Consider the following 25156-nt stretch of genomic DNA (forward strand, 5'->3'; position numbering starts at 1 on the left):
TATAGACTTGTGGACTATGAAAGAGAAGGGATTTAGTAAATGTTCCTAAAGTTGTCAACCACTGATTGATAAATCAACAGTCGGAAGTTATGAAATTGTACAAAAAACTGAAGTTACTTAAATCAAGTCAATGTAAAAATAAAACAAAGATGCTTCACTTTTTTCCCCTGATAACTGATCTTCAGAAACAACAGCTATTTGTCTGAAATGCCTGTTCTTGGAAAAACATGAGCGGAAGATGATTGACAGCTTATATTTGCGGGGATGGCACAGTCAGCAAGCCGGTGAACTTCATCTTGTTGATGCCTCCATCCAGGATGCAGACGCGCGGGTAGTTGACCTTCACCAGGTGGGCTGCGAACTGCGGGAGATTGGAAACCAAACGCAGCAAAGATCCTGTTAACAGGGCGCACTTTCGGATCTACGGAAAAACCGCTCGATGCAGTTGTCATGATGCTTCCAGCTCCAAAATTATAACAACGATGGTAACAAACTGCTCTAAGTGTGTGTGCCCTGAAATGGACTGGCGTCCCGCCCAGGGTGTACTCTGCCTCACGCCCTGTGCTTCTGGGACAGACTCAGGACCTCGGTGACACTGCATTGGACTAGCAGTCTTAGATAATGAACAGATGGATGGCTTTAAGTTGGCGTTTGCTGGTGGTTGTGGGTCATCTGCCTCTATGGAGGCTGGGGAATGCCTTACGAGTTCCAGTTCTTGCCGGAAGACACTAGAGCAGGGCTCTGCCGGGATCTGAACCGGCAGCCTTCAGGTTACAAGGCCACCCTTAATCGCTGCTCTTCAGATGGAAGGAGATGAACGATCAGCGGAGAGGACGGATGACACCGCCCACCCTTTCTCCTTTCCCTGGAATGTGTCCAGTTTAGGAACGTAGCTTCACCCTCCTCTTCACAACGCCCAGCAGACCACAGTCCCTCACTGACACAGCGCTCCCAAGTTTCAGCAAACTGCATTCTGGGTAAAGAAAGGCTTTTTCGATACACTTTTTCTAAATATATTATACAGAGTTAAGCCCAAGAGTGCAGCTCTGCTGATGAGCGTTCACACCCGGGTTCAAGGAAAGGTAACACCGACAGAACGAGTACGTTACGATTCCTGCCGTCACCACAGCCCCAGGCGGTCATTAACTTTTAAAATGCATTAATTTTAGTCATCTTTACAATTTTTGTACCGAATCCCTTTGAAATGGTCAGGCCCAACTGTAGTCACTTCATATGAATAATTCATAACAGCAATGACATTTTAAAGTCCCAGCACATTTAAATAAAATATGAGGAAATAGAACCAAGTGGTATAGTTCCCTCTCTCGTATCAACAATGAGAATTACACCTTTCTAAATTTCCGTTTTCACCTGAATCTTCACCTCTTCTGTGTTTCTAAATGTCGCATGATGAAAAACCGTTAGGGAAACCTGCTCGTTGTCCCTGAGTGGTTACAAATTTAGCCAATGAAGCTTCCAATTTGATGAGGAGACCACTTTGTTGGGTCACGTATCGGTTTGTCCAGGTTTAACAGCCATTTGTGAAATCGGTTTGAAATTTCAATTTCTGAAATTGGTTAATAAAATGGACCTTGGAGGAAGGTACCTTCTTTAAGGTGCTTTAGTACAGGTAGTCCTTGACTTGCAACTCATGTGACTAATGATGGCTGTCCCATCAAGCTTATCATCTTTTTTTTTTTTTTTTTTTATAGACCTGATGTTTGATTGTAATTTCTAACAACGACCGGTCCGTTGGATTGCTGCACTGCTGCAAGGCACCATATTTCGTATTGTCTGGGTCTCAGACACTGGTAAGGTGTCTAGCAGCAACTGATTCTTATTCGTTTATTTATTCCACTTAAATAAATGTACATGTAAATAAATAATTTACCAGATGCTCTTCTCCAAAGTGACTTCCAATGAACTCTATGTAGTGTAATCAGCCCACACACCTTATTTACCAAGATGACTTGCACTGCTAGATACACTACTTACATTGGGTCACTCATCCATATATCAGTGGAACACTCTCCCTGTCACTCACATACTAGGGGGGAACCTGAACAGCATGTCTTTGGACTGTGGGGGAAAACCAGAGCACCCACAGGAACCCCACACAGACATGGGGAGAACATGCAAACTCCACATAGACTGAGCGGTGAACTGACGCCACGTCCTCTCACACCACTAAGGCACTGTGACACAGCAGCGCTACTCGCTGTGCCACCCATTTATTTATTTTTATTATTTATTCTGTTCCAAGGTACTTTTTACTCAAAAATGTCAAGCAAGCAAAATGTGAGTATACTGGTGGTGCAGAAAAGAAAAAGCAAAATAATTAGAAATGAAAATAACAGTGCAGCTTTAAAATAAATTCTATATATTTTTATAATAATAATTCTATATTAGTTTTCTATGAAATTAATGATGTATGAAATTAGTGAAAACTAGCAAAAAAAATAAAAGCCCAATTATACAACGTATCATTCATATGTTCTTTTGTATCTTTATGGTACATCACACAGTATAAAACGGTTTGCAACTTATGACGTGGTCAACTTACAATGACGTAGTTGGAATGGAACCCCATCCTGTACCTAGGACCACCTGTACACTAAAGGTGAGTAAAGGTGTAAAAAGGTAACTTGTAGGTAAATGTAGACAAACTGGAACGCCCAACTTGCAGTAGTGGGCCTCAACCCCAGAACCAGGACCTGTTGGGTCCATAATAATACAGGACTGCTCCACCTGAAAGACTCTCCAGAGACTGCAAGTACAAATCCAGATAGCAAGTCTTAAAAGGAGGGGGGGGGGGGGGACCTGAAGCTACAGTAAGACTTCAGTAATTGTTGCTGTGTTAGTTCCAAGCTCATTCAAGGTTCATTCCCATCCTGTCCAACATCCAGCGGCTGACATCTGCTGCTGATGATGAACCCTAAGGGGACTACAAAACACACACCGAGGAGTTTATGGTGGATCTCAACCCAGGTTTGAGAGAGAAATATGACCACTGCCAAACATACTCACTGTGAGTCACAGAGTGCTGGGCTGTAATCATCTAACAAGCTCCCCTTCTCACACATTTGAGATGAGTTCCAGCAAAGAGCCTGTGTAAACATTCATCAGCAACAAGCTGGTTTGTCTAACCATAAGTCTGCTCTCAGAGCATCTCATGCCACGGAGGGCATCATGTCCTGCTATGCTGTGAGGGGATAATTTATCACCCGTGGACCCAACGTAGTAGAAACGACACTGCATAAATCCAACCTGATCTGAGAGCTCCCCACATCCCGACGCTTGAAAAATACATGGGGATCAAACAGAATCTCATGCACCGCAGCAGGAATTGCTGTGTAAATATTTCATTAAAATATTTACACAGTAACGCTCTTGCAACCTCAGATCTACACGGGGAAAAAAAGGGATCTCTCTGCCGAGCCTCGACTCAGATTACTGCCTGAGCAATCATGCGAATGAAAGGTGGTCAGGATGGGAATCTGAACAGCTCCACAGCTTTGAGAAATACCTCCAGTGGGAGAGCTTATGCAGTAAAGAAGTAGACAAAGAATAGTCTGGTTCCCTAGCGCAGTGGTGGTGCTGCTGGTGGTGGGACTGGGGCAAATGGGCTGGACCAAGTTAGATACTAACAGGCAACACCTTTCTGTAGGGAGGTGCTCTGTGAGAAGGAGAATCCATCAGGTGAGCTCCCAAACCCTGGCTTCACTCTACCTACCACCCAGAGACTCTAATTTGTGGAGGACCCATCTTCCCCTAGAGGTTCTCTCTTAGTTCTGCACTTTGGTCCAATTCCATTCTGCTACTGCTACTTCCTCATCATCTCAATATAGGTACTTTTCTGGCATTTCTAGTGATATCCATCTCTATCTAGCCATCCATCAGTAACTGTTTCTCCAGTGCAAGGTCATAATGATCCAGAATCTATGACTCAACATATGACCTGGATGGAACTCCATGCAATTACAATTTACTACACACTCAACACAGAGTTCACATGAAACTCATCTCTGGAATGAGTGAGGAAACCAGAGTACCTGGAGGAAACCCACAGGAACAGGGGGAGAACACATGAACTCCACACAGACTGCAGCGGATTTAAATCCACATCCAGAAGCAGAACCCAGGAACAGTCAGGCACCAGCACTACCTGCTACACCACCAGGCCACTCTACATATTAATGCATAAGCAACAGCAGCAAAGATAAATAAATTAAAAAGATAACATGTCATCAGTTGCATAAATACAAGTGGTGAATATTAGCAACTGAAGCAGTCAAATCCCAAGAGTGGTTTTCAACAGTGTGAAAACCATGAGGACAAGCAGGAGACAATGGGTCTCAAACAGGTGCCATCCTGGTCGATGAGGGCGATTGGCATAGAAAGGACCCTTTAGGTCACATGGCTCCCTGAAGAGGAGAAACTCGCTCTCGCCAACCCAAGGTGGGCGACTGTAATGGACAGACAGCTTTGGGCAGCAAGCAAGCTGCCTGGGAGCGTTACCATAGCGATCCATCTCCGCGACAACCTTGACGGCCCCTCATCACTCATGCGTTGAGCGGACCGCCAGGTAGCCTGGACAGCCTGCCGAAGGCACCTGGACGCTGTCTGATTGCCGAATATATTACAAGCCTGCGGGAGCAAGACAAGCTGTGGGGAGCATGTAGAACCCCAAGCCATTGCGTTCATTGAACACCGTTGCTCCGCGGTGGACCCGTCTCCTAAGAGGAGAGACAACTTCCAGAAGGAAGCGACACATGCCACAGGATTTGGCTGGACTGACAGGAGAGCAGCTGCCTTTCAAGACACGGCCTATCGATCCAACCTTAGCAGAGATTCATTTTTTGCTCTGCTGTTCCCGTGGTGGTGAAGATGCAGCCCAGCAGGGGAGGGGAAGCTCAGCTAAACGATACTTGGGAGACATTATTTTTATTATATGTTTATTCCTTATGAAACTGCTGTTTGACACAGCTTCAGAACCAAACTGATTATGACTGGGAACATCCATAAACACAAATTTACACCAAAAGACTTTTACAGCAGAGCTCAGTTATTATTCTTCAGTTCGCTGGGATATAATTTTCTCGGTATCCTTTCACATTTTATTTCAAACGCTGCCAAGTACATAACTAAGAAGGTCGACCGTCCGACAGCATCAGAGTGCTTTTTGCTAATTTTCTGAAAAATGCAAATAGGTGTCACAATGTGTCGGCTTTGTTGAAGAAAATAAGAATTATATTAAATTATAAATGCAGTTAAATGTTTTTAAAACCACTGACTATTAAATGGGGGGAAGTTCAAGTGCAAAGAACACTGAGCACAGGAAAACTGTACACACACACACACACACACACACACACACACACACACACACACACACACAGTTTCCCTCCAAAAGAGTGCAGCGGTCGTGTGCAGATTTTCATCTCTCCCGACACCTTCGGCTCCTCGATGCTTCAACAACCATTTTACCATTTCTGGAGAAGTTGAGCAATTGAGCACAATTTCTGCAGTACAGCGAAAGTTTCCCGGCCACATGAGACCAGGCGAGGCAACGAACGGCTTGGGTATTCCCCCCCCCCGAGACTGTCGCGCAACTCTCTGAATCTGAGCGCTCTGTCGTTTAATCTCACGTCTTCCTCTGACTTTGAGTCTCACGTCGGAGCTCTTGAACAGCGAAGCCAGGAACCGCCAGCAGCCCCGCAACCTGAAGGAATCTCCCTTTTCTGGAGCACCATGTGATGAAATGCACAGCAATCCAATTCCCAAAGCTGCTCAATGCGGGGGGTCTGGAGACAGTCCTAGGAAGGACAAGGTATGAAGTGGGGCTCGAACCCCGACTCATCTAAACCCTGGATGTATGACTGCAACCCCCTGAGCTGCAGAGATGTCCGACTGTACAATGATCAAAGTTTAATGTTTTAACGGACCAGAGCAGACTAGTGACCAACACATTCAAATGGACAAAGGCACGAGCTGTGCAGGACAGCTTCAACACCAATAATACAGAATCGCAAAACGGTAAAAAACATAGAACAGCAGCTTTCTGTGTCCTGCAGCATCACTGTATATGCACATGGCTCAGCCTGGCGGAAGGTGGGTGCCGTGGTCTTACCGTGGCGGCCCTCATCACGGCGTGGCTCACGATCACGATGACACGGCCACGAAAACTCTGCAGCGTGCTGGTGGCTGGACACTGGACCAGTTCGCCGTCCGGCCCGAAGGCTGTGCTGTACGGGATGTTGATGCTGCCGGGGATGTGGCCGCGACTGAAGCTGGGGACTCTGGGTCAAGGCCAACAAGGAAGGACTCCACTCCCCAGAAGGCAGCATTCGGGACCCGTTGGGATGTCACATCACACGACAACATGCTTATGCGATTCACGCACCTGAGAAACCCAAGTGACCGATGGCAACCTGGTCCCCTTGTTTGCGTGTCGTTCCTGTGTCCAAATTAAAACAAAGTTCACAGTTTTACTTCACTTCCTTGCGCATTCGCTTCTGGTTCTTGGCTGCGTTTCACCCCTGTCCCCTTGACAATATTTAAAGTTCATTTTGGCGGCCACTGCTAGCACAGACGGTCAGCAACAATCAGCCACATGCTTTATGCTTTCATTAGCCCGAGCCAATACCCTCGTAAAAATGTTTGCGCTCCAAGCTTCAACAAGCTGCAAAAAATACAACCGCATCTTAACATTTATGGGTCAAAACTAGTGCCTGCGATTACTATATTGCCCTTGACCGTAATTTTCACCCCCCCGGCTGCGCTGATTACTATTTACAAAGCAATACAGTTCTTTGTGCATTAAAACTCAGGCTATCGGTTTCTCCATAAACCCGAGGGGCCCGCTCCGTCGGCCCTGCTCCCCGGGGCCTCTCTTGTACAAGTTCATGAACTTTAAGAAGCTTCGTTCATTACTAAAAGAACCCAAGGACTAGTGTTCAGTGGGGGGGGCGGCATTAGCACCTGCAAAGCCAGGAATAACCCTGGGGTTTGACGTACGGCACACCTCAGCAGCTGCTTAACAATCCATCTCCCAATTAAACCGAACCAGGAACACGCAGCCCATGCGGCCAACTTCTTTTTTTAATGCCCCATTCCGTGTATAAATCCAGGCTTTTCTTCTGCACTTTACAGGCTCCAAGCTCCACCAGCTCTGAATTCTTCATCGCCAGGCAAACAAAGCGTAAAAAGTGCTAATGAGAAATGGCGCAGCCGTGTCCATCATGTTGCCAGTAAAAATGCCTTGAATCGTTCTCCACCCTCTGGGGACCACGGCTGAACCCTTACAGCGCTCCCTTTCTTTCAAAGCCATGTACCTCTTGCTGTCTGTTACCGACGAACCGCAGACAGCTGCAGGACCTGAACTAAACCGGCAAAATACAACCCAGAATGTGGCCAGTGTAACTGTACGAGCTCCACTAGAGAAGTAGGGTTCGAATGGTACTGGTTGGGCTCCTCTATTTTTATACTGGCTCTGGGTGAAGATAGATTTAAGATACTTCTAGAACCAGCTGTGTCTCACTTGGTTACAATCACATTACCCATATTCACCAGTCACAGCAGAACTTGCATTACGGTAAATCTAGAATAACTGAAATTGTAAATACTTCTAGAAATAGCATCTGCTAAGTGAATAAATGTAAATGTAAATAAAATGACTAAAACTAAACTAATTATTCAGATCATTAGAACAACATTAGTCAACACATTTCCAGGAGCTGTCAGCACCATCACAATTTTTAGACTTAAGTCAGAACTAGCACATGCAATGCACATGTAAGAGCAACAAGTACATTTATACCTGAAAAACAAGATCCGTCTGTCCATCCATCACTATATCAGAAGACCACTTCAGTACAGAGATTCTCACCTCAGCATCTCGTCGTCCGATTCTCTGAGAGAATCTGGTTTAAAAAAGTGATGAAATTATTGCTATAAACCAGCTCCCCTTCAGGTCTTTGACCATGATTTCTGAACTTTCAAATGCATTTCATATTGTAGTTAAAGAGTTTATTTAAACAAACTCATACCATCACTCCTCCCTAAAAATGAGACTTGCCCAAGAAGCTGCAATTCTGTTGAGGTTATTAAATTTTTGTTGGTTTCTTTTTGAAATTGTGCACCACAGTGGATTTAAGGGCTATTGAACGTGGCACTTTCAAATCAAGCAGCACATCAAAAGCGCCCGCTGGAGAGCTTACTCCGAAAAGGGCCGGCCCGCGTGACCCTCCTCCTTGCTGATGGGAATTCATTAGAAATCTCAACCCTCCACTCCAGTGGCCAATTACACAGCCCTGGTAGGTGGCTTACTTCTCGTATCATAAGGAACGGGATGAAAAAATCTGGATTGGACTAAAGCATACGCTACAACTTTGTAAACTGTGTTTTCTCAGTTTCATAAGTAGCTACTGTGGTTTTATTAATATTATTAATCAGCGTTACTTGATGGCGCAGTGGGTTGGACCGGGTCCTGCTCTCCAGTGGGTCTGGGGTTCGAGCCCCGCTTGGGGTGCCTTGCGACGGACTGGCGTCCCGTCCTGAGTGTGTCCCCTCCCCCACCAGCCTTACGCCCTGAGTTGCCGGGTTAGGCTCCGGTTCCCCGCGACCCCGTGTGGGACAAGCGGTTCAGAGAATGTGTGTGTGTGTACTTGATTATCAGTCTTCTGGCTCATTTCCATTATACACTGAGTAAAACCCAACATACCCTAACAGAATCCTGATATGATTCTGGACACACGATGTGCATTTTCGTACCCAACTTGCGCCACACGTGCAACACTAAAATCCAATCAAAAACATCAAACTGAACCATCGGCCTGGGCTCCCTGGAGACCCAGAGGATGAATTGATGAAGCAGTGCACACAGGTCACCGTGGTAGACAGGATCACTCAGAAAATACTCCTCTACAAGAAAAGGATACTCCTCGCTACTGCGGATGTCCACAGCCAGGATCTTGGGCTTGCTGGACTTGGTCTTCTTGGTAGGGGCCTTGCAGTGTCCAGACCCTGACAACTCACAGAGGTCAATGAGGTCTTCTGCGGAGATGCGAGGGGATGACTCAGCCTTCAGCTCACTTAGCTTGAGGGGTTCACGGGACTGGGGGGGGGGGGGGGGGGACAGGTGTAGAGGAGAAGGAACCATCATTCATCTCTACAGAAAGAGCACAACCAGAGAATGCTGTAGGACCAGGACTTCATTAATTCCTTGCGGTTGTACTTCACAGCAAGGATCCAGAAGGCAGCACAAAGTTGGATGGAAGACCTCCAGGCTGGAGAAACAGGACCACCACCATTATGTTCATTACCACCCCTCCCAGAAAGCTCACAGTTTGGACACCAGAGTTCTCCTCAACGCTCGATTCACAGCAGACAGAGATTAATGCCTTTTTCTGCACTTGAGAGGAGGTCTGTCCTCAACCACCATGGTTCACTTCACCACAATGGGGTCCCATGTTAGGGATTAAAATGAAGACCACCATGCAAGCTGGTATTTGAGGGCACTGCCATAACCCTAACCTCAAGGCAAAACTTAACCATCTTTCAGAATTCAGAACTAAAACGGTCAAAGTGTGGAAAAAAAATAGCGTGATTTACATTTTTTGGTTACAGTTATTATACTGAAACACAATGAAAATCTAAAAATAATCTGAAAATCTAAGAATTACCCTCTTGATCTCTGGTAGCTTTAAGGTTTGGAAACAGGCCAGAAGTTATCCTGGTCTCATTCCATACCCATGGAATCAGCACCTCCACAGCTTTTATAAGTGTCTGTCAGGGCAAACAGCCCCAGGCTGAGGCCCGCTGAACTTATGATGGATAATTCGAACCCCTGCTTTTAAATCCATCCACACGAGCAGGACTTCAGCGGCGGAGTGAGAAGCTGGTGCTCAGCGGCTCGGCGGAAATGGGTAAATACATCACGGTGCTCAACGATTGCAGCTTTACAGGCCTCGTCATGCATGGCTGGGGACACGGGGACGGAACCAGTACAGTTCACCTGGAGGAGACAGACGAAATTTGCCTTTCTTTATGCCTTTAAGCCTAAGAATTATTATTCATCTGCTCTAGTTCGCTTCTACGGAGGAGAAACCCACTTTAGATTCAAGTATCAACTGCAGTATCGTAGACTTGTTCTGGGTAAATAAGCTCTCAGCACGCAAATAAAATAAGAAATGTCTTGGATTTAACAGTGTTTTGGAAGGGTCGGATTTGAAAAATGTGAAATACCGGGGTAGCACTGGTGCCTCACAGCGCTTGGACTGCGGGTTCAAATGTATATTTGAATCTGGCTCAATCTGTGCACAGTTTCCGCATTCTCCATATATTTGGGAGAAATTCCTCTGGGCGCTCCGGTTTCCCCCCCCACACTCCAAAGACATGTGTTTCAAATGAACTGGTGACACCGATTTGCCCTTTGACTGTGTGAGTGAAGCTGGTATCCTGTCCGGTGCATGTCCTGTCTCACACCCAATCTTTCTGGATAGGCTCTGGCTCACTGCAACCCTGCACTGGACAAGTGGTTATTGACGACAGATGGATGTATTGCTGGATATTCGAAAAATGACCACAAATGTCTGTAAAGGAGGATGATTCTGGTTGTGATACCAAAGGATGTCCTGGGATGAACTTGTGGTCCACCAATCTGTACTTTATGATGAACCAGAGTCCACTGCCACCCACAGGACTGCTGGGGTCAGGCCTGGACCTTCACTGACGGGTTACCCAAAATTCAAAGGTCAGCCACCTAAAGCCAAAAACAGGCTCCAGCATGCAGGTCATATGAGCATCGCAAGGGCAATGATGACTAAAGGAAACACCCCTTAGGGTTAATAAATTCCACCTAAAGGAGCACTGTACGTTCCGGGTTATTAAACGGCACGAGGTCCGAAACCCCCTTCTAGCAAAAGTCCTCTTCTGAGACAATGTTCTCCTTCCAGCGGTAATTAGAATTAGGCAAATTATTCTAATTCCTATTCTAAATCTATTAGAGCCGCTCTGTGCCATGTACTTGTTACATAATGAGGAGTTTGAAGGTAAGCTATAAACAGCAAGAGGGGAATTATTATTCCGAACAAGAGCCTGGATTAACAGAGATAAGGGAAGCTAATTTAATCAACGACTGCGGGGGAAGTCGAGAAGAAGCATGAACGACTCCAACAGCTGGAACTATATCATCGCCCAAATTAACATGCTAATTAACGTTGTGCTTTACAACCGTAAATGCTTACCGTTACCATATGGATTGCCAGAGTGACCTTGAAACAGTACGGTCAGGACTGAACGGCTTAGTGCGACCATAAACACTCGGCGACGTCGTAAATCTCCCCGAAAGCGGGAACGGCAACAACAAAGCTCACCAAATCCCTCAGAATGTCAGAGGAAAACCCCGCGGAGAATTCATAAATAATAAAAACTCCAATTTGTGCCCCGAACGCCTCATTTACTGTAACAAGCTCTTGAGCCGCACCAGGTTAACTCCTACAGGGCTGGATTTAAGCAGACAAACTAAGCCCGTTGTTGAACTGATTTACCCTGTCAACAGGTCTTCCCCCTCGAAAAACACCCTTTCAGTGGGACTCTGAGCATAATCTGTCCTTACAATAATGGCCCATGATGTCTGACCCCGAGTGTGCGTGGAGTTCGGCCTCGATGCTACAAACTGTACGGTTTTCTTTTGGAGGGGGAAAAAAATCCCAGTTGTGTGTTTCAGACGTACCAAACCCCAAAGAAATATGTGTCAGGTGTGTATGTAAGTAACCCTTCAGCAACTAACTGAATTCAGCACATAACTGGCTGCGGGTCAGGGATTCAAACTGGGGACCTTTGACTGCAAATCATGGTGTGACCTGGACTTGGACTGTCCCTCTACATCGCTTTGTCAAAAAGCATCTGCTACACGAGTAAACATAAATACCACCAAACACACACACGCACCTCTGCGGTTTGTCTTCAATCTACTAGTTAACCTACCTTGTCATCAACCTTAAAGACTGACAGCAGTGATCATACTAACCATACATCAATAACATTTGTTTATGAATATGATTTGACCTTGCAGTACTACTAATCAAGGTACTTAGAAGGTACTTTTAAAGAACTGATGCAGTAAAAAAGGAACCCTGCTGTGGAGAAATCATTGTAAGCAGCTTGGTACGCAACCACAATGGTGTACGTCACCTTGAAAATGGGTACAAGCCAAATAAAAATGAATAAGACCACTGACGAAAGTTAAGCAGCTGAAAGCTATTGTGAAAACCTATTGATTTGATCTATTATCTGCAATAAAATGACTGAATGTCCACACTGATTACAGCGACTCCCTCTCCTTCTCCCTGCTTACCATCTTTCAGCTGTGATCATGCCTCCAGTCTCCAGCTGTACATTTTGCACGATGGCACAGCGGGTAGAGATGGTGTCTCACGGCTCCTGGACTGCAGGTTCAGATTGGGCTCAGTCTGGATGTTCAGTTTGAATGTTCTCTCCGTGAGAAGACAACGACTATGGTAAACCACTTCCGTACCTTCCCTTACCTCGTAAACCACGAGAGTCGGCAGGCCTTACCATCACACTTATTGCTGGAATGTTCTTCGAGCGGCTGGAGCAGTACTGACAGGGATGAACTGCTTCTACACTTCTTGTGTTTATTTTATACTGTACAATTAACGCAACAACTATCCTGCAGTTTTTGCCGTCTGTTCCAGGACCCGAACGCCCGAGCGCTAACCGTTTGGCAGCGAGACCAGGCGTGTGATGAATGCGCGGCGCCCCACACAAAGCGTGTCATTATGGAGGGCAGGAATGTTCTCCTCGCCCGGGCGGAATTTCAGAGATAGCGCGGCACCAGAGGCAGAGATGACAGAGAGTTTCTGGGGGAGTAACATTAGCTTCCTGGCATGAGCCCAGCGAGACGGAGTGTCTGCCACCACGTGCACCCCCTATCCCCCCCGCAGATAACGCCAAAACAAAAGGCGCAAGGAGAAGCTTGTGGTCGGTACCAAACCAAGAAGCACGCGCCGTGATCTGCAGGGCGCCAGGAGACAGACATGTCAACGGTGCTTCGCGCGAATCCCCCCCCCCCCCGTTAATTTTCAGGAGCCTCTGGGCTCCGGTTCCTGCCGAGTTTCCATTCGGTGTCAACGTTGAAGCAGAGTGCACTGCGTCTGCGACGTCAGGTAGCTGGGCCCATTAAAACGCTCTCCCGAGCTTCTCTTTGATCTCGCATGTTTGCCCATGTCGGTGCATTTCATTTCCAATATTTCATTTATTCAGATGACTCCAGGTGTCATTAGGCACCATTTTGCTTTACAAAGCAATCATTCACCCCGCTTAGCTCAGCTCCCACCACCCTGATTAGTTTCCATTTTCCACCGGCTGAAAGGTGGCCGTTTGCCGAGATTTCCAGTCAGACGCCATCTTTTGCGCTAATCAGCCAGAGAGCCCGCGAGTGGTGCACCCCATCAGCTCCTGACTCGGAGCGGGTGTCCAATGACGGCTGGCTAAGCCGCCGCTCTGATTACAGCCATGATTGCGCGTTCCGAGCGATTGCGGCAAAGTGCCGAGAGGCACCCGCTCACTTCCTGCCCTCTGCTCCAAAGCATATCCTCTCCATCCAAGCCTGGCAGAATAAATGCATATACAGCAAAAGTAAACATCTGTATAAAAGAAAACTATAGGCAGGGAAATTAAAGAAATCTTCCTGCAACAGTGACCCAACAGGACAGGCTTTGGCAGGCCATTACCTCCTCAATGTTCATTTACCACAGTAATGAGGACACCGTACTGATGCTGGCTGCTTGTTGCACTTTCTGCTCTCGCATTCCCAATAAGAGTGACCATCAGGATAACTCACCAGGTCAGTCTTGGGCAGGTCCTGGTAGTCGGACGAGTAGTAGGAGGGCGTCTTGCCAAAGCCATTGTTGTCTCCTGCGACCTTGGGTGGCTGAGCATGCTGCCTGTAGGTGGCGCTCTTCGGGGTCCAGCAGAACAGGTTGATGGATTCCCTCACACACCGCTCAATGTCAATCTCTGTGGAGATAAGGTTGGGAAGGGGTAAATTCCCGAGGCGGCAGAGGAATCGAGATTGATGTATAACACCAGAGCCCAGTACCACTCCCCTACACCAGCTCCAAACACTGGATAAACAAAGAGCAGCACAAGGGACGGGTCTGCTGCGTTCCTGATGTGAGATTTCATTCCCACCACAAAAGAATGAATTCCGACCGTAACTTAACCGCAAACGACACGGAGCTTTTCTAAGTGCTACACGTAAAACAGGGATTAGGAAAGGATTCGGGGGATTAGCGGAGGATTTCACCATTTAGCGACTCTTCTCCCGTTTCCCGGCTAAACGGCAAGCCATCCTAATGAGGTGCTCAGCCTGACCAACTCGCGCCCAAATACAATCAAATATCACCGCTTTCAAAGGGCCGCCGCTCGACAGACACCGTTCACGAGCCGTTTCCGAGAGGGACCCTCACTTAGGCTATGGTCAGGCCGCGGTCAGCAGATTCAGTCAATGAAAATAATGCTCTCTGATACCTTCATTGCTGAACATGAGCTTGGGAACCATTAGCGGGTGAGGAAAAAATAAATTTTTAAAAAAAAAAAAAAATGAATGGCTGGGAATTTCACGTTCCACGACTCGTTTTGGACGAATGCTTTGTCAAACTGGATTAGCGTGATCGATTACAGAGGGTGGCGGGGGGACGATGTCAAGTTCATTTGCACGGGATGGAATCTCGTTACGTTTGCCATTAAAGGCACAGTAGATGAGATCAGATGAGAAGAGCTCAGAAGTGTGTTGAAAAATGGAAACGACGTATGCCGTCGCTGTACGGTTCAGTAAAACAGTGTAAAACTGAAGAACCTACAGAAGTGCGTGCGAGAGTGAAAGAGAGCCTGCGTAAGGTAAACCATTGCTGCACTCTTACTGCTACAGCTTTGTTTAATAAACACACAAACGTATACACAACTAAGAAATCATGCATCTACAAGCGAGGAACACGGCCAGCGAAAGGAAGGAATGCGAACCCAGGTACGAGGACATCAGTCTGCCCTCTGCTGCTACCCCTGTCACACAACAGTGAGGGTTTAGGAAACAGGTGGGTGCCACAAATCACCCCATGCTTAATGTTCCCCCAACACCCCCTGAACCCGCTACAGCAGTCACGTCAGTGGCCCACGGGCCCCAGGTCAGCAGCTCGGACCGCGAGGCTAATCTCCGGCGAAGAGCTGGGGCCTTCCACCTGCTCGCCTATAATCCCTGCTCGACAGCACGGCATTACACTGGAGAAAGTGTGTACCGGGAGCATCTAGCGAAGGGTCTCCGTTATTTATGGCCTGTTATGAAAACGTCAAAGAGTGGAGACGTCTTTAACCGTAGCAGGACATGCAGGATACTGAATGAACTTTTTAAATAAACTATTGTTAATGTAAAAGCAGTACAGTGGCACAGCAGGTAGCGCTGGTGCCTCACAGCTCCTTGACAGTGGGTTAGGACATGGGCTTGAATCCGGCTCAGTCTGTGTGGAGTTTGCATGTTCTCCCTGTTTGTGTGGATTCCGAGAAATGGTGACTAACTTACCTGTATAGTATATATATATATATATATATATATATATATATATATATATATATATATATGTGTGTGTGTGTGTGTGTGTGTGTGTGTGTGTCCTGCAATGGACTGGAACCTTGTCCAGAGTGTACCCTGCCTCTCGCCCTGTGCTTCCAGGATAGGTTCTGGACCACCCTGACCCTAAAGGGAAAAGAGGTTATTGCTAATGGATGACTGGATGGATCAATATTTCAGTTTTACACCTTTTACCGGTGGAGTGCAGATCTAGCCACCAACTGTATGGTACAAGAGTAAGACCACAAAAATTCAGCTACATGCAGTTAACTGCTGTCTGCCCATTTATGCTGCCGCAGCAGGGCCGCACGGGAAGCCTCAGCGAGGAGAACAGAGACGCTCGGAAACGAAGGAAGCTCACGGTAGCTGGAGCAAAGCCCATGAGTCATGAGCGTTGGTCTTAAAAAGAATTTTTAAAAAAAAAAAAAAAAAAAAAAAAAAAAAAGTTTCTGAATCCCCGGCTCAGCGCAGGAAAAGCTGACAGGTATAAATCAGAGCGAAGGGCCGTGATTGAATGAGCCATCAGGCAGAGCCGCTGAGCCATGCATGCTGATGTCTCCCTCCCTCTCTCCCAAACTCCCTCCATTCAATCGATCCCTCTTGCTCCTTTACCTTCCCTCTCTTTGCACCCCCCCTGCCCCCCACAGACAGACTTCCACTGCTCTGGGCTGAAAAGTCATTTCATTCCAACTTTCCCTCCTCTTTTCCTCCTCCTTCTCCGTGGATGTTCACAGCCCTGGGCCTGTTTCTAACACAGCAGTACAAACCTCTCTCTCTCTCTCACACACACACACACACACACACACACACACACACACACACACACACACACACACACACACACACAAAAGTGATGTTTGGGAACTGCTCAAAGGCTGCCTGGAAGGGGCTCTGCAGCCCACTGAGTTCATGGCTCTGCACTCTCACCCCCAGCTACTCCAACACACACCTCACACTTGCCCAGTTCCAGGAAACACACTCCACAGTGCCAGCTGAATCCTCACGAAGATGTATGCATTCACAACAGTACCTAGAAGGTGCAGGAGGTGAACGCAGCACTCTTAAATTAAGGGTCATATACTGAAAAGACAGAAGATGAGCTTAACTTTGTGTAAGAATCCAGTTAATAGCTCCAGTGCTCAGAATCCCCTCATTTACATATGACACTACAGCAAAGATTACTTACCAAAAGTTATTTTTCGTAACAGATTTTTATTAGTGTACCCATATACTGCAGAAGAATATACACTGTATATATACACACACACACACAACTCAGAGATCAAATAAAAGGAAATAACAAAGCACAATATCTAACACTAAGTTAGATCAGATATACAATAATACACAGGGAAAGATATTCAACCCCTCGTGCCAAAAACCAAGGGGGCTAGACAAACCAACCATGCCACAATATACCATCCCTCCCAAAACCAACCAATTCCCTTCACAAAAAATATCATGGGCAAACACCATCCTCCTTGCCGGGAGCCACCGCGTGCACTTCGTTGGGGTTGTCAAGTGGGCACCTTCCTTCATTGATGTTTCATTGAATTGAGCCCACTACACCTCCAGAAGGCTCAAAAGGTGTATGCTGAATAAAAATTAACAATAAAAAAAAGTTGTGATGGACTGGTGTCTGGTCCGGAGTGTAACCCCCAGCCTTGCCAGGCTAGGCTCCAGGCCAGCAGAACCCTGACCAGGGCAAGCACTTAGCAAAAGAGTGAGTGAGAACAAAAAAAAAAAAGTAATTTATTTATTGAAAAAAAAAAATTACTCACATATTTTAAGTGCTGGAAAGGCATAACAGAAGACTTTTGCCTTAGCCAAGTTTATTCTCAGAAAGCTGTTTCTGGAAGGCATCTACATTTACTTGATTAGCAGACGCTTTTATCCAAAGCAACTTCCAATGAACTCTGTGTACTGTTACTATCAGCCCATATACCCTATTCACCGTGGTGACTTACACTGCTAGATACACTACTTACACTGGGTCACTCATCCATACATCAGTGGAACACACACAGTCCCTCTGGCTGTCACTCACACACTATGGGGAACCTGAACAGCATGTTTTTGGAATGTGGGAGGAAACCGGGGGGGGGGGGGGGAGAAATCGAACCCACGTCCTCTCGCACCACCCAGGCGCTGAGAGACAGCAGCGCTACTCACTGTGCCACCCCTTTAAACAGAGTATGCCAACAGAATGAAAACACTAACAATAAAAAAATACAAAAAAATGAGAGCTCAGTTGCAGAGGTCATTCTGTCAGTCCATTAAGGATGACGTCATTTCCTGTCGTATGATCTCATAATTGTATGTGTGTCATTGCTGCACAATGAAGATAAGCCAACGATGGCATCCAGCCAAACACTCTTGTGTGTGTGCTCTCCCATCTTTGCTATCGTTTAAAATAGGGGGTATTCCATTTAAAGCTAAACAGTACTAAATTTGTATGAAACTCGAGTTATATTACAAGTATCCAGTTACATACAGGGGCTGCAAGTGGAGTAACGATTGAGAACTGGGTTGCAATCCCTGCTGCTGGTGGAGTAGCTGTGATCAAGATACTTACCCTGACTGGTAAAAACTTCCCTGCTGCATAAATGAGTAAAGCAGTGTCAACCGTTTCACATACAAACTTAACATTAAAGGTCACTTTGGAGAAAAAAAAAAAAAAAAAAGCCAGCTAAATGTATAAAAAGTAACTTTTCAGAAGCAGACAAGTTTACTGGATATTGACAGCATAAACAAACTCCCACATCCACCTCCCGCTGGAAGAGATTTATTTACAACCTCTTCACTGAAGCTGTTAAAGACACTAATTTTGCCGCCACTTAAATCTACAGTTTAGCACCTAATCACCAGCAGAGCTGCAAACTGTTAAGAGACTTCTGGGATTCTGCTGAACGTGGTGTGTGTGCTGCGACTGGAGGTGGCGCCCCCACCTGGCAGGTCAGAGAAGAGCAGTATGCACTCGTTGAAGCCATTGGCCAGCAGGCGGTCGCGCAGCTGCTGCAGGATGGCCACGCCGATGCAGAATGGGAAGGATGAGTTGCCCAGCAGCAGCGTGTCCCACAGGTGGAAGATCTTGTGGAGCGGGAACACGTCTGTCGAGGACGAGGGCACAGGGTGAAGGGAGCTGTGAGGGCGTCTGTGTGTGTGTGCGCATGAATATACCTGTACAAGTCCGTGCGTGAGAGTCTTTGTGTGTGAGTGTGACAGACTCATCTCACTGCACTTAGTACATTTTAATATGTATCAGGGAGTCACTCATAACACACACAAAGCAGAGCACATTAATGCCTGGCAGGTAACACCCCTGGGTCAGCCAAGGTCACACTGGAGGTCACCAGGATTGTTAAACCCCTCTGGTGCTTTTATTTTTTATATATATGTGTGTGTGTAGACATATATACTGTATGTGTGTGTGAATATACACACACACACACACACACACACACACACACACACACACACACCATATACACATTATACATAGACACACATATACATACAATGAGCATCACACTACGTCTGCAACACTTGTCCACTGACTTTGTTTAGTGCTTGTGCTGCTGTGTAGAAGTACACAATCAAGTCACAACTACGGGATACAATTATTACCCACAACTCTTAGCGGGGAAAAAAGAAAAGGAAAATATTTTGTTTTCAACTTAAACCTGAGAGGTGATCCTTGGAAAAAGGTAGCTGATACACAAGCTTCTAATGCCTTAATGAAATTATGCAATCTAAAGCGATGCAAAGTAAATGTTTTATTGCCTAAAAAAAATAAATATATATGCCGATGCTACATTTTATAATGTAACACAAATACACGGGATCAATAAATGCAGACAGTTTCCTGGTTACTCCAGTCACCTTGTGATCTGAAGGTTCAGATGTTGGGCTGAATCCCCCCTTCTCAGCACTATTTACCTCAAATGGATAGAGTAAAAGCTGTCCAGCTGTATAAATGGGCAAATTATTGTAATGCTGCTTATATAATATAGTTTACTATTGTCAATTTTATTCAGACAAATAGGGAAATTCATAAACAACGAAAGGAAAATTACTGTAATAGGCAATAAATTAACCATATTGCCCCAGAAGTAGTTAACTGTGTTGGGACTTAAAGCGCTAATGTCCACTGGGGTAAACCAAAATAGTATGAGTATAATGTGCTTTATCTACTTCATAGCTCATGTAAGTAAATATGCAACCCAGAAGTCCCCCAGTAGCCCTTGACTACCGTTAATGCAGCCAATAAAACATGATAGAGTAATAAGCGATCTTACGTGTAAACATGGTCAGGAACCACGGAATGGCATAAAGCTGCAGGAGACAGGAAAAAAGGACACAAGAGTGAGCGAGAGCATGGATGTGCTGTGTCGCATGTTACCAGCGGCGCTAAGAACACGTCACGTCCAGCAGACAAACCCAAAACCTCTGTTTGTTTCCTTATATCTCAGTACCTTGTCCTGACATCTGCTTTTAAAAGCAGATCACATCCTGTGAACATCCCACAGCTCCTGTCATTCAACATCCCATCACCATGAAAACAAAAACAGGGTCTCATTACATCCCACTGACACCTCCTAATCTATACAATTAGCCATTGCTTTTCTGTACCAGTTAGTTCAGTGTCTCTCCAATCATCACAGTATTTGAAAAATTAAAAACAAGAAAAGAAGACAATTATTGAAGATGGTAATTAAAGACGGAGGCTTGAACAGAGACACACAGATACGCACACACGCGCACACACACGGACATCCAGGGATGTTGGTCTGACAGTCGCAACCCAAGAGAATCCATGGGCTCACGTGTCAGGACCAACAAGGATCCAACAGCCAATATGCTGGAGCTCACAGTGGACCGCGGACAGCTCTGTTACTGTGGCATCAGGGGAGCTCGCAGGCGCCTGAGAACTAGGAGAGAGACGGAGCAGTGATGGGAAATGGGCAGCTCAGACGCCTTCCATCTCTCTCCATAATATCCTCAGGAGGACAAATTCAACTATGATCGTCGGATTTATTAAAACATCGGATCGACAAGTGCGTGCATGCATCTTAGTTAGGTCTCTGATAAAAGGCATCCAAGGTCGTTGTCACCGTTGACTACAGGGGCCAAGCTAATGGGCTAGGACCAGGTATCTCTGTTCAAAACAGAGTTAATTCACATCAGATTCAATCTGGTCAGCTGATTTCATTTTGAGAGGAAGGTGAATGAGAAGAAATTACAACAGAAATAAGACCAAACCCCATCTAAAGCTCCAAAGCCTGCCGTTTAAAAAAGAAAATGCTTTTTAATCCTTAGGGTGTGATGTTCCTGGAAGTGGATGAACGGTCAGTGGAGTGAGATGTTCACCACTTTAAAGGCTCTGTAGTTTCCATGGAGTCTCTTCTCATAATGTAAATTTTGGTGTCTCATCTGAAGTTTCATATCACTGTAATCACACTGGCCAAATAAGTGCAGAATATATACAAGAAGGGCATGTGCAGATAGTGGCTGCTGGTGTGCCAGGACAAGGTATTCCACTCATACAGTAAATATTTGGGAGGAGAAGAGAAGGGAAAGAAGAGAAAAAAACTGCTTGGCCTTACATTTCTGAGTAATTACCTACATTTTGTTTATTGCTATACAGATGACCTGTGTTTACCCTCCAAGCCAACAGAAAAGTGAAAACAGAATCAGTGCGCAAGACCAAACTAATTCAACTCAGTTTTTACAGCTTGTGTCTGGTGTTGCTGAGTGTCGGCGATCAATAAGATGAGGGGTGTCATGCATGTTTATGGGATGAAATCGGTCAACAATCAGCTCTGAATAGGAGAGTTTGTAGAGACAAATGTTTCAGTAACTTTAAGCTTGTTTTGATTTTCATGTAGTTTGTAGTTAATAAAAATAGTAAACTCTTACAACTTATTTATCATAGCTATATCACAGATTTTTACAGAACCGGACCTGTAAATAGACTGAGGAACATTTGTCTCATTTAAATTTTATTCATTGTGAGTTAGTGATAAATGTGATTTTTCAATTTATGAAGAAATTGCATTACGATATGACTTTAGGTCCCAGCTGTGTTTGTAACATGAAAAACTTTTAGAAGAACTTTTAAACTAAATTTAACAGTTTTGAAAAAACTGTAACATCTAAATAACAGTATGGACAAGGAATTTGTTGGCTGGATCTCCTGACAGCTGAACTAGAAACTGTTGCTTCTTAAATGAAGAACTGAAGCTGAAAAGCAGTCACCTTGGTGAATAAGGTGTGTGGGCTGATAACACTACAGAGTACCCAGTGGAAGTCGCTTTGGAGAAACGCGTCTGCTAAATAAATAAACGTAAATGTAAATCACAGTTCTTAACCTAAAATACACTAATGCCAAACAGGTCAAACAGCAAACTGAAAAAAAAAAAAGCAGTTCAGCAACAAAATAATAAAAACAGCTGTAGGGTGCAGTTTGGGAGTCAGAAAACCTTCAGCGAAAGTCTTGGAAAGAACCGGAATGCTTTGATCTTAGAGTCGGTAGACACCACCTAATGATACCAGAGCGATGAAGACCTGGGATCCTATCCAGGGATGCTGTGGTTTCTCATTAGCGCCACCGTCAAAAGCCCGAACAATGAACACTGAAGAGGCCTTTTGCTGCAGCTTCTTTACATTCGATGGCTGACAGCTGGGCTTTGAGAGTGGTTTCATTCTCCCGTGTCCGAAAAACTGGACCTCAGCAGGCAGACACTATGCACTGTCTGCCTGCTCTCCCCTCCACCTCACACTGACCCACACAATCCCGTCAAAATAGCCCAGGGACGCAGGGCCCGAGACTGACGACCACGGCTGCTTCTGACAAAGTCGGCCGTGGCTCGAACTTTAGGGTGGAAGCGATGTTGCGGATAGGGGCCAAGGACATGGCTAAAGGCGTCCATCTGGCATGTTAGCCATCACCCCTTCTCGCTCCCTGTTTCAGGTTGATGGTGGCCTCCGGTGGAGTACTTACGTCTGGTATGAATCCGATCTCGTTGAGGTGGTTGCTGAGCTCAGGGTCATGAAAGGCGATCATCTGGGAGAAGACGGTCAGGTACTCTACACAAAGCACAGCATAAAGACAGTATTTACAACCAGATCCCATCTGTACTGAGTTATAATACTGCCTGTCCTAAGAACTCAATAAAGAAGTGAACTGAAAACATAAATTCAAAGTCATTTACAGTTTTTTGGCTGCAGAGCTCTCATTTAATGGAAAAAAAAAAATTCAACAAAAAGAGGTGCAAATGCTCAGTTTAAACCTGTCAATGAACAGAGGGACTCAACTGAAGCCTGGAAAAGAACGATCGCAGGTGCAAATATTAGCATATTAATATTAAAGTTATCCGAGGCTTTTTTCTCCAGTCACCTGAAGCGTTAGGTTTGAATACCAGATAAACAACTTCACCATTTACAGATAAAGATACTCTGAACTGATACAGTAAAAATTAAGTACCTAGGCAGCAGGCAGCAAATTATACAGAGCTGCCTCTTGCATTAAAAGGATCTGGATTTGAATCCTACCGTCTGCTGTACCACCCCGAATTACTCTACTATATAGATTTTAAAAAAAAAAAAAAGAAAAAAAAAAAGAAGGTTAAGGTACTTAATGTTTCTAAGCCACTTTGGAGAAAAACATCAGCAAAATTTACATTTATTCTTTTCGCTGAAACTTTTCTCCAAAGCGACTTAATGTTAAGCTACTTACAATTATTTACCTATTTATCCAGCTACGTAATTTTACTGCAACAACTCAGGGTAAGTACCTTGCTCAAGGGTATTACAGCCGGAGGTGAGATTTGAACCTGCGACCTTTGATTCCAAAGGCAGTTGCTGTAACCACTAAGCTACCAGCTGTCGACTCTATAAATAAATAAATGTGGAACTGGAGGGATTTAAACCCAGATTCCCGTAGCTACAAGGTGACAGCTCTAGTCATTATGCCACCTGTTGCCCCCGCTTGGCCAGACAGACAGCTCAAGAGTGGTCTACACAACAGGTGCTCCTCACTGATGAGCAGGATAACAATGTCCTTCCAATGCTCATAAAGGAAGTTTGTGTGTGTGAGCTCCCAGGCTGAGGAGACCAGGTTCCATGAGAGTCCAGAGCAGGTGGGGCTACAGCTGAGCCTCTATATCAAGGGCTGGCTGATAGCTGTCAAAACCAAACGTGATTGTTCTTGACTTTCACAAAGAACATCATGTGTTTAAAATATCAGTTTTTTTTTTTTTTTTTACATGTGAAAACTGCAGAAAGTGCAGTGGTTTATCACAAACACACATTTCAGAGGCACCAGCCTTGTATGTGGACTCCGTACGGTGTCTCTGTGTCATGTCTCCCAGCCCCCGTGAGGACCCCGTGACCCCACTGCTCGCTTGCTGCTCTGGCCCGAAAGCACGGCAGCTCACCTTGAATGACGTGCGAGTTATCCTTCAGGAAGAAGTTGTACAGGTACTTGGGGATGAAAGCAGACATGCAGGCGTAGGCCAGAGCTGCAGTGGGAGGAACACAAAGGAGCCCATCAGCACCAAATGACACACACACACACACACACACACACACACACACTTTCAGAACTGCTCGTCCCATATGGGGTCACGGGGAACCGGAGCCTACCCGGTAACACAGGGCGTAAGGCCGGAGGGGGAGAGGACACACCCAGGACGGGACGCCAGTCCGTCGCAAGGCACCCCAAGCGGGACTCGAACCGCAGACCCACTGAAGAGCAGGACCCCGTCCAACCCACTGCGCCACCGCGCCCCCCCGTATATAGCACCAAATGACGTTCACCCCAGATGCAGAATTTGGTTGGGAAGCAGTGGATCGTTACCTTCGTTGTTGAAGTTCAGGTACAGGAAGGGTGCGCAAAGAGAGTCCAATCCTGAAAGGGACGGTCAACAAAAAGAAAGCTAGTTATAACAAAATCATTCGTACTATTATTTTAACACTAATTGGCTTTGGAGAAGAGCATCAGCTAAATGAATAAGCGTAAACGAATAAACATAAATATTCTGACTCATGTGGCACTCTGAAGTCTCTTCACTGTAGAGGAATGCCTTTATCGCCATCTAGTGACCCCTGGCTCATAACACAGCCATGGCTACAAACACGGACTGGGCTCTTTGTTTAAGTGACTGTCTCTGGTATGTGGATTCGCACCCTGCCAGTAGACCAGGTCAGGATGGGACACCACCCAGGCCTTGAGCACCCGACGGAACTTCATGTGGCCCTGTGGCGACGACAGCAGCTCGTCGTACTGGTGGCATCGTGGGATGTCCACCTCAATCTGTGGGGGGGTTGGACAGGAGTCAAGCTGCGTATAGAACCCACGGCCCAAACCTAGTCTGGAGAAACCTCCCAAAAATCCACAAACCTGCCTGTCGGTAGGAATAGGAGTGTCCTTGTCGATCCCATCATATTTGGCCTGGATATCCCCCTAATAAAGACAGCAGTATGCATTACAAGGACCTGCTGGAG

The 25156-nt window shown here is 45.8% G+C and overlaps 1 protein-coding gene across 2 annotated transcripts in view; it reads right to left on the reverse strand.

Moving 5' to 3' along the window:
• tbck (TBC1 domain containing kinase) overlaps nucleotides 1-25156 on the reverse strand; it is a 33217-nt gene continuing 8061 nt past the window's right edge. For both annotated transcript variants that reach the window (XM_029259050.1, XM_029259051.1), the window contains 11 exons: nucleotides 25053-25115; nucleotides 24839-24965; nucleotides 24510-24560; nucleotides 24088-24171; nucleotides 22653-22738; nucleotides 19948-19984; nucleotides 18598-18759; nucleotides 13868-14043; nucleotides 8940-9115; nucleotides 6131-6290; nucleotides 1-361 (listed from right to left, as the gene is read on the reverse strand). In XM_029259050.1, coding sequence (XP_029114883.1) covers nucleotides 251-361; nucleotides 6131-6290; nucleotides 8940-9115; nucleotides 13868-14043; nucleotides 18598-18759; nucleotides 19948-19984; nucleotides 22653-22738; nucleotides 24088-24171; nucleotides 24510-24560; nucleotides 24839-24965; nucleotides 25053-25115 — 1233 coding nt within the window. In that variant the 3' untranslated portion in view covers nucleotides 1-250. The remainder of the gene's footprint in view (nucleotides 362-6130; nucleotides 6291-8939; nucleotides 9116-13867; nucleotides 14044-18597; nucleotides 18760-19947; nucleotides 19985-22652; nucleotides 22739-24087; nucleotides 24172-24509; nucleotides 24561-24838; nucleotides 24966-25052; nucleotides 25116-25156) is intronic.

Source organism: Scleropages formosus, chromosome 16 (assembly GCF_900964775.1).
Source record: "Scleropages formosus chromosome 16, fSclFor1.1, whole genome shotgun sequence".
NCBI classification, from domain to species: domain Eukaryota; kingdom Metazoa; phylum Chordata; class Actinopteri; order Osteoglossiformes; family Osteoglossidae; genus Scleropages; species Scleropages formosus.